The sequence below is a fragment of the Camponotus floridanus genome, unplaced genomic scaffold (genome assembly GCF_003227725.1).
Source record: "Camponotus floridanus strain SB8 unplaced genomic scaffold, Cflo_v7.5 scaffold43, whole genome shotgun sequence".
Classification (NCBI taxonomy): Eukaryota; Metazoa; Arthropoda; class Insecta; order Hymenoptera; family Formicidae; genus Camponotus; species Camponotus floridanus.
The window spans coordinates 1,038,847-1,049,949 of NW_020229581.1; the positions used below are offsets into that span (position 1 = coordinate 1,038,847).

Sequence of the window (11,103 nt, forward strand, 5' to 3'; positions counted from 1 at the left end):
ATGTATAATAAAAAGAGAAGCTTTTATAATTTCATTAATAACACTGCGATTACATATTAATCTAGTCTATATAAATAAAAGTAAAAATATAAGACGTATTTTAAATTTCTTCTCTTTTAATCTTTTGATTTATAGAATACATTGTAATACAATTATTTAATCATTAGTATTATATTTTAAAGAATTGAATAATAAATGACAGAAATATATTGCTTCTCTATTGTAATATATATAAACAAAATACATCAACTTTATGCACATAGATTATATATGTATACATTTTTATACTTTAATCAAAAATTATTATTTTTTTATATTATATAAAATTATTTAAGAGGATGTACAACTTGTTTTGGTAGGCTAAGTTGCATGTATGAATTGATATATTTTTCAATTAAATTTCCTTCCGAGAAAAATCGTTTTGCATAAATTGAATATTCTGTTCCACATAATCTTGATTCTAAATCTGTTATATTTTCACTTGATAACATATTAATGACACCTGGAGGTATACCAGATATTGAAAACATGTTAAAATATTGTGATAAATTACAAAAATTTACATTAAATATCACAATAACAGAATTTCCAGCAAGTAAACTTTGCATCAATCGAAAAAATAAAGTATTTTCATTTTTCTCTTTAAGAATAATAATGCCTTTTGGTTTACGAGTTATTATTAGTTCGTATTTTTCTTCTAGAGTACAATAACCATTTGAATTTTCATAAAGACATGCGAATTCCATACATTTTGATATTAAAGTTGATAATAAAAATTCGCTAAAAAAATTAGAATAAAGGATTATCACAAGATTGAATTAACATAAATATGCATATACATCTATATATATGTAAAATAAGAAATACATTAAATAATATTGTGTAAGTAAAAATTTTTAATCTTTTTAATCTTTAAGGATCATTTTAGATCATTTTGAATCTATTATTATTATTAATATTTTTAACAATAGAATATCCCAAAGGCCTTAATTAATAAAAAAATATTTAAAATTTATTTTTCAATTCTCATTATACGATTATTTTTTACAAGTGTTAAGGTTTACAAGTATTAAGGTTTTTACAAGTATTAATTATTTTTTACAAATATGTTTTTTGTAACTTTTTTTAAACACTTTGAGATACTTAAAATTACGACATTATAACTCATATATAATTATGATTAAGGCAAAAATGTACAACCTACAAGACTTAACATACCGATAGTATAATGTTTTTGCAAGCTTAGATAATATTTCTATTCTAGAAGCAATGGTATAAGCGTGCCAAATTTCGAATCCTTTCTCTGCTGACTTAACGCATCTCCTAATATCGTCGCTACAATAATAATAAATTTATTATAAATTTAATATATGTTTTATGTATTAAGTTGTTAAGCTCGCAAAATTATTGTAGTTGAAAATAAGATAAAAAAATACTCATACTTTGTTGCATTTGCAAATATTTCGTCATTACATTTCCAATACATGCCTTTCACAGGTTTTTGCCACATGCCATCATAAAACAGATTATAAATTATAGGATTTGATGTAAATTGTTGTGCATTTATTTTTATAGCATTATTAGATGGAGTTATATCAAATATATGCAAATTCGTTTTGTCGATACTATTCATAATTATATGATCTATTAAATTGTCAATTATTCTTGCAAAAGGCACAAGCAAGATGCCACCAGTAAAATCCATATGTGTATTTATGAATATGATATCTCCCTGAATAACAAGAAAAGGATATTTCAATAATGTTTGAAATAAATTCTTTTGGAGATACTGTATTATGTAATTTAAATTATGTACATCTAAGCACGAAGCTAAATTTTTTGCAGTTACAATATCCTCTGACCATATAGATATGGTGCTCATTATGCTTTTACAAGATGTATTAAATGTAAGTAATAGCTCTTGTTGTGATCGAAGTATATGAATAGGACACTTAAAATAATTAAGATATTTTTTTATAAGCTCTAAAAATTTTTGTCTTATTGATTCTTGAATCCAAATTTTATTTACACAAGAATTATCCATCATCATTAAACAATTAATAACTGCATACAAGTCTGAATCTTCTAGAATTATCATTTCATTTTTCTGATCTGTGTAAATTTAAGATTTTAATTATAAGATAAAAAGCACATTTTTACATTACATTAACAATATATTTTCCTTACTTGATTCATTTATCATAATTTTAATATAGTAAAAAAAAATTTCGCTCATAAATAATGCTGAATCATCTCTAGAATATAAACATAATGAATGTATGTGTGTGTGTGTGTGTGTGTGTTTAAAGTTCATAATATATGTTAATACAAGAAATACACAACATTAAATGAAATACGTAATAAATGTAACTATAAATATAATAACATTACTAAATATATAATTAAACTTTTAGTAAATAGTTACATAATAGCGCGTTGCAAAAATAAAATAATTGCTTCTTCTCTACACATATTAAAAACTGTAAGCATTAATGATATAGGTATATAATGTTCCTTATATGCATACTCTGCCTTGTCTACAAAACAGATTGAAAAAATAAATATATTTTAAAAAATGAAATAAAACATAAAAAATGAATAAAACAATAACAATATAATTAATATTTTAACAATTGCAAAAATAATGTTATACACATACCATATTCTTGATTAAACACAAATTGACCACCATAATATTGTAAATATTCGATAATAGCAACAACTACATCTATATGTTTACAAATAGGTACAAAATAAAGTAAATGTGTTCCTATTATAAGTGCTGTATCAAAGAATCTATACAAATACAAAAAAGAGAAGTTATTAAAAAATAATGCTAAACATAGAATCTTTTACATTTTTTATCATATCATATCTTAATATTAATACAGCACAGAACATTGCAGTAATATTGCAGCAATGTTCTGAGCTGTATGGGAAATTATTTACCTGTGTGATAAATTAACATCCTTTTCTTTTATTTGTTTGGATAAATTATGTATTACTATTAATGCTTCCTAAAAAATATACACTTATCAAAAGTAATAAATTAAGGATTCTTGTTTCCAATATTAACATTAAATTTTATAATTTACTTTAAGAGTATATAGTATATATATACTTTAAGAGTATATTTTTATATGTATTATATATATTCACACTCACTTCTTTAGTGACAAAATGATATTCGAGATTAGTATAATATTTGTTTATAGTTTGTTCATACATGACTTTATCAACTTTTTCAATGACCTTTATGAAAAAAATTAAAGATATGAGTCTGTAATTATCGATTAATATTGCTAGTGATCCCTAAACAATATATGCTAGAAACAAAAGAAAATTTTGCACATACAAAAATATACATACATTTGCGAAAAAAGTCTTTAATTTTGAAGAAACAAATTGATTATGCAAAGCAAATTCTTTGTCATCAAATTAATATTTTCGTGTTATTAGCACAATGAAAGTATAATGAAAAAAAATTCAAGAGAAAGATATATTATTATGTAAACATATATATTACATATCCATTGTTTATATCTCTCTCATAGATCCGTAAAATTCACATAACATTTTTTGAACTCTAATTTTTTTTTCTTTACTTTATTGCGGGATTAAACACTCTATATATAAAGATCTTCTCGCAAAACAAAATAATTATTATGCAAAAAACAAATCTTGATTACTTAACACTGCTGCAAGTTTTTACATTTGATTGTGAAAGATTAAATTCTCTATAATGGTATCTTTTGTATGTGAGAATTGTAAAAAAAAATATATTACACCATACGCCAAAAGTGAAGATTGATTATCAAATAAAGAATTTTCCCAAATTCCTATCGTAAGCCTTTAGAACCTTTACTTTATACGACAAATGTAATATTACCTTAAAAATATCATTTTAAACACAAGAGACGCGTCAAAAGTAAGAACAAAATTAAACTAATTAATCAGCTGATGTCATAGGTCATAGATATATAAAATACATAGACGTAGCATTAGCTACTGATATTGACAAATGGGGATAAAGCAAACATCCAAATGCGATTTTCGATTTCTTTCGAGTAGGCTCAGTTTAGCTATTTGTGATTGGTGGGTGTTTCATCTATATATTTTGTATGCTAATCCAGGCAACATACACTTATGTTTACACGACATCCAAAGCACTGAGAGGTTAGGTTATGTTAGGTTAGGTTAGATTGAAAAAATTTATCGTTTAACAGTTGGCAGCCCTACGAGATAGGCTGTGCAGCACTGCGCGTATACAAAATAAATTTGAAATCGCTTCTAGTCTAATCATCTTTACGCGATCGACTTTATTTGACTTGCACGACATCGCATCAAATTATGATGTGGCGCCGATTTGTTCGAACGTAATTCGGGACATCGCGATGCTGTATAAGCGTCGAATGAACACGAATTGTCACGCAAATATGATAAATCACATCTACTCACCGTTCACCGGCTGTTCCACAGGCCGCTCCACTCGCTCGCCTCGGGACGTCCCATTCCGATCTTGATGCACACGATATCATCAACGTGAACGCGCGACACTTTATTCGGCACTCCCGATATTCGCTCGCATCCGATAATCATCATCAAGGGCGCAAATAACGCGACGCGACTTCGCTCCATCTTCGCAATGACCGCCATCACTGAATATCGTCAAAAATCGCTGTCGCGCGTTTCCATCGACACACTATGAAAGTCGCGCGATCATTCTTGGACACTTTCGACGCTCGTTCACTTGCGATATTCGTTTAAAAACGGTTAAAAGACGCGAAAAATGCGGACGTTCGACGATCCGTGTAACTGCGTATGACTCCGAGTCACGTATGACGCGTATGACGTAGCTATGACGCGTATGACGTAGCAGTCACGCGCCAACATGGCGGCCGAACCACTGCGCATTCGTTTCTGCACATGACCATTCCTGCGCGCAACGTTCGCACAACTTTGATTTCTGAAATATTGTCTACGGCTTTAATTAATAGCACATAATGATAAATATATAAAGATGGAATCAATTAATCATATTGATCATATATGTAGACTTGCCTGAAGAAAGAGAGTTGTTCTCGATGTTCACTTTTAAAGGAATAAAGAGAATTATATATAAATGTAAATAAATTATCCGAAGAGAGAAAAAATTGAGAGATATTTTTAATTTTTTAATACAAAATGGAAATGTCTATTCATAGGCTTGTTCTTCTTTTCCTCTTTCGCGCAATTTCGATTCAATATATAACGTAGAAAATTCATAGTATATTATGCTAATGATATGAATTACGAATGATTCGATTGTTTTATCGCGCTTTTCCAAAGTCAAATCTTATAATATTTACTTTTGCATTTTAAAAGATTGAGAGCGAACTAAATAAATAAATAAATGATGTTGAGAAAAAGAAAAAGAAGACTCATAAATAAATAAATATATAAATATATAATAAAGATTGATATTAATATATACATATATATCGTACGAACTTGTACGATCTCAAAATCTTTATCTTTTATTCCGTTACTCGAATACTTGTACGTTAACAGATTTAGGTTACACACATTGCATAAAGCTTCGATATTTTGCAATCTTACCTCATCTCAATTTGGAGAAGCACGTGCATTCCTTTCGATAAATGTCCGCAAAAATACGTCGCGCTTCAAATAAATAAAAGTCACTCGATATTGTGCACGATTCTAATCATACGAAATATATTCGGCGATTTTTTTGGATCACTGTATTATCGGAACGTGCGACGATTCAGAACGTGCGACGATCAGGACGATTCGAAAACGATTCATATACAGAATTTGAAGAGATATCCAATGCACGACAAATTATACTTGCGTTGATTAGTATTCATCAACACCGAACTGTTAATCGCGAATACGTGTACAACACTCCCACACATTTTTTTCGCAAAGAACGATATACGAAATGCAATATTTCGCGCCTCGCGTTTCACACAATGCGACAACTTTTTTTGCTGTTTAGTATCGCCATCTGCATTCACGTTAAACGCCAGAATTACGTAGTCCAATACTTTTCGAGTGCCGGTAAAGTCATCATTTTGTGCATGTCGGTAAATTGTTAGAATCGCGTCGCGCAAGCATAATTTTTTTATTTATAGTATAATAAAATATGTAATTAAAAATTCATGTAAGAAACGTATTTTTAATCAAATTACATATACTTATTCCGTTATTCTAATACTTGTACGTTAACAAATTTAGGTTACACACATTGCATAAAGCTTCCAGAGAAAAATATCCAGAGGCACAAATATTTTATAAACGAAAACCATGCGAAGATGAAACAATAGATTAAAGAAGCCGTATAATCATTGTACTTTTATGTATAAACGTCTCACAAAATAAAATCTTGATAAATGAAGCGTTACATTAAAAAAATTAGTATAAAATTAAATATCCATGTGAGATTTAAAATTTGTTGTCCTTTTTTTTCTTTAGAATTTTTTTACTTTTTTTTCTAAAGATTCTTTAAGCGAGAACTGCTTCTTTCGCAAGACTATTGAACAATTTGAATGTTTGATATTTTCTTAGTAGTTTAAATTTCGTGAAAAAATTCTAGAGAAAATTAGATTTTATCGTATTACTGCACATATCGATTAAATGCTATATCAAATATGTAGCGTAAATATTTTAATTTTTTTGTATACGATCTACTTTTTATTCTATCGATGTTTTCATAGTGATGCACCTTGAGCTTGCTTCATGTTTGCAATAAAAATATATTAAAGCAAATTATTTTGCAAATTTATTATTCTAATTTTTATTTAGAAAGATTAAGATTAAAAAAGACGTATGAATTTTTTCAGATAATTCTATTGAAAAAAACGCATCAGATAAAACTGACTTTCCTGTACATTTTAAATGTGCCAAAAGATTTGCTCTTTATTCCACTTACTGCAATAATGTACACTAAAAATGACAAATCTATTAAAAATGATAGATCTATATTTAGTAGTTGGAAAGAAAGAGAGGAGAAATGAAAAGTGCATCTAGAGAATTTAAAAGAATAAAAAACAAATCTAAAAATAATAATACATAAAGATTAATATTATGTATTTTTTTCATGAGGAATGTGGGGCGCACATTTATGCATTTATTTATTTAGATGAGATTTACTTTAGAGCACATTCAGTATTCAACTTTAATTTTATTTTCTCTTTCTTACGATATATAAGTATAACATAATTACCTGCAAATGCTATCATTTTTGTATGCTTACAGTGATACAGAAACAATATTACAAGTACTATATTTACAGATAACATCTGTATAATAAAAAAAGCACCAAAAGTCTAATGGTGAAAAAAGGGTAAATATTGTAGACCAGCATAAGTATCAACTAATTATTCCACCGCTCTGTTTCATTGGAGTTGCAATTTTCTTTTATAATATCATGAATATTATAAATAAGATAAAGATTTCAGTACGTTTCAAATAAATTTATATATTTTATGTATGTAATACTGCGCACACATATTAAAAGGTGATAATATCGCAGGTATAATAAGATACAATCCTGGCAATGTAGCGATGTTTGGATTCTGAAAATAATTTAATTTGATTTATTTTTGAGAAATGCGCACAATACTTGAGAGCAAATTACTTTTGTGCCATGTATTACCTGTTTCCAAACTTCCACACACAGTATCATATTGTCTGCGGTATATGAAAAGCTTCATCGATGAAATAAATGATTGAATATGATTGAGATATAAGAAAAGTACTTGTAATGTAGTAATATAGTACTTGCAATGAATAACGTTAATGTGGAATACGTAAATATTTTATATTTTAATTTCATATAATCGAGATGAGATAAGACACTCATGATTACTTTAAAAATGTGTCCACAAATATCATGTAACTTCAATAACTGCACATTCGTCAAATTAATCCTATTACGTTAAATAAATCACAGCAGCTTGTTTTAATTTAATCTAACCTAACCAATTATATTATATGCTCCTCATTAAAATGTGTAAAACTGTACGTCGCACATTTAATGCGATTAATATATACGTAATAAAATGTAATACACTAATGAAATAATTAAATATTATTTTTGAAAGCATGATACAATCCAGGCAGCATACGCTTGTATTTACATTCGATATCCAAAGACACTGAGAGATTAGGTTAGGTTAGGTTAGATTCGATCAAACAAATTTATCGTTTAACAGTTGGCAGCCCTACGAGATAGGCTGTCCTACGAGATGTGCAGCACTGCGCGCGCGTACAAAATAAATTTGAAATCGCTTCTAGCCGAACCATCTTCACGCGATCGACTTTATTTGAATTGCACGGCATCGCATCGAATTATGATGCGGCGCCGATTTGTTCGAACGTAATTCGAGACATCGCGATGCTGTATAAGCGTCGAATGAGCATGAATTGTCACGCAAATATGATAAATCAAATCTACTCACCGTTCACCGGCTGTTCCACAGGCCGCTCCACTCGCTCGCCTCGGGACGTCCCATTCCGATCTTGATACACACGATATCATCAACGCGAACGCGCGACACTTTATTCGGCACTCCCGATACTCGCTCGCATCCGATAATCATCATCAAGGGCGCGAATAACGCGACGCAACTTCGCTCCATCTTTGCGATGACGCCATCACTGAATATCGTCAAAAATCGCTGTCGCGCGTTTCCATCGACACACTATAAAAGTCGCGCGATCATCCTTGGACACTTTCGACGCTCGTTCACTCGCGATATTCGTTTAAAAACGGTTAAAAGACGCGAAAAATGCGGACGTACGACGATCCGTGTAACTGCGTATGACTCCGAGTCACGTATGACGCCTATGACGTAGCAATGACGCGTATGACGTCACGCGCCAACATGGCGGCCGAACCACTGCGCATTCGTTTCTGCTCATGGCCATTCCTGCGCACAACGTTCGCACAACTTTGATTTCTGAAATATTGTTTAATTAATAGCACATAATGATAAATATATAAAGATGGAATCAATTAATCATATTGGTCATATATGTAGACTTGCCTGAAGGAAGAGTAAAAATTGAGAGATATTTTTAATTTTTTTTTTTAATAAAAAATGGAAATGTCTATTCATAGGCTTGTTCTTCTTTTTCTCTTTTGTGCAATTTCGATTCAATATATAACGTAGAAAATTCATAGTATATTGCATTTATTTTTATATATTCACAACTATAATATTCGCGCGATCATTTTTTGACATTTACAATACTCGTGTATCTTGTTCTCGATGTTCATTTTTAAAGGAATAAAGAGAATTATATATAAATGTAAATAAATTGTCCGAAGAGAGAAAAAATTGAGGGATATTTTTAGTTTTTTTAGTAAAGGTTGGAAATGTCTATTCATGATAGAAATGCAAAGAAAGAAAATTATTATGTTTAAAATAATAATTTCATATGAAATACAAAATTAAAAGTTACATTATAGAACTTTACTTTCTAAAAGCGTAATAAAGCAATCAAATAGTAGACAGAGAAAAGACTAATTGTAAAAGAAAAAAAGTTGTTAACTTAACTAAATCATTTAACTAAATTATTATCTTTTTAACTGGAATATTTAACTATTATAAATCTAACATGACATTTATTTAACTTAAATATTTCAATATTTTAATTTAAAAAATAATAATTTAGTTAAACGGTTTAGTTGAGTTAACAAAAACTTTTTTTTCTCAATGTACGTGTGTGTGTGAGACTCTAAAAATATACTTGGATATAAATACACTTATATTATTAAACGATTAATACATCTCGTGAGTTTAATAAATAATTAAACTGTGTACACTGAGAAAAAAAGTTGTTAACTTAACTAAGCCATTTAACTAAATTATTATCTTTTTAATTGGAATATTTAACTATTATAAATCTAACATAACATTTATTTAACTTAAATATTTCGATATTTCAATTAAAAAAAAAATAATTTAGTTAAACGGTTTAGTCGAGTTAACAACTTTTTTTCTCAGTGTACGTGAGTGTGTGTGTGTGTGACTTTAAAAATATACTTGTATATAAATACAATTCTCACATACGTCACAATACGCGTTAAATATTTCGGCAGCGAGCTAACACGTCATTCGATCTTGTGACGTCATTTGGCCTTGTGACGTAGCGCGCTATTGTTTACATACGCGACGACCTCCCCTCATTCGCACGGCGACATTCCAACGGGAGAAAGTAGCGATACGGACCGCTCCGTATTATCGAATTCTTTTCCTAAAGGTACGATCGCGATTAGATCGAAATATAATAATTCGACTATTACAAATGACAAATAATTTACTCTTATAATAAATGCAATTGTGGCGACGATAAATTCATCGAAACGCGATCTTTCATTATTGCAAATAAAAATTGAAGCGAAAGGGGCAAAAATTACAAATTTTCTCGCAATATTCTCCGATTATCGAACTTTACGAATAATAATTATTTCTTTAACATTGCGTAGAATGAAATTCGATTTCGCCCGATTTTAAACTTTCCTAAACTGCATGCACATATATCATATTAATTAAACGATTGCTGTATCATCAATTTACATTACTTTAATATTTTAATCTTATGATTCGCGTTATTATGCATATATTATACATCAACAAATAGAAATAGTTAATTAGTGTAAGAATCGAGTGGTGCATGATTTTGAACTTCGTTTAAAAATCGAGCGAATTATTGTAATTTTTGTGTTCCTCTCTTGCAATAATAATAAAATAATAATAATATTATAAAAATACGTATCTCCTATGATTATTTTGCGATCGGGAGTGCCGTGCAAAGTGTCTCGCGATCGTTTCTGTATATGACTGAAATATAATTAACTGAAATATAATTGTTTGTTCGCGAGTGAATACGTGACTGCTACGAGGAAATAACAAAGGATGAAACAACAAAAGAGAAGGACATCTGGAAAAGTATCGGACAGTCAGAAAGCAGGGAGAGAGCCTGAAGCAGCCAGAGACATGCGGTGAGTAATTTATAAAAATTATTTATTATTTATTATTTATATACACTATTTTTAAAATAGATATATTGCTTATTATTTTATTATCGTTTTAT

At 29.1% G+C, this 11,103-nt stretch overlaps 2 protein-coding genes across 2 annotated transcripts; both read right to left on the minus strand.

Moving 5' to 3' along the window:
• Window positions 1-326: 326 nt before the first annotated feature.
• LOC105255215 lies at window positions 327-1,976 on the minus strand. The gene is made up of 4 exons (XM_020028780.2): window positions 1,817-1,976; window positions 1,443-1,732; window positions 1,219-1,335; window positions 327-780 (listed from the first exon to the last, which is right to left on the minus strand). The coding sequence occupies exons 1-4, from the start codon at window positions 1,880-1,882 to the stop codon at window positions 327-329; spliced, it is 927 nt and encodes a 308-aa protein (XP_019884339.2). The 5' UTR covers window positions 1,883-1,976.
• A 123-nt stretch (window positions 1,977-2,099) lies between these two features.
• On the minus strand, window positions 2,100-3,468 carry LOC105255216. Its single transcript, XM_025411740.1, has 6 exons — window positions 3,166-3,468; window positions 2,950-3,017; window positions 2,660-2,796; window positions 2,426-2,537; window positions 2,220-2,255; window positions 2,100-2,112 (listed from the first exon to the last, which is right to left on the minus strand). Exons 1-6 carry the CDS (start codon window positions 3,226-3,228, stop codon window positions 2,100-2,102), a joined length of 429 nt encoding a protein of 142 aa, XP_025267525.1. The 5' UTR covers window positions 3,229-3,468.
• Window positions 3,469-11,103: the final 7,635 nt, after the last annotated feature.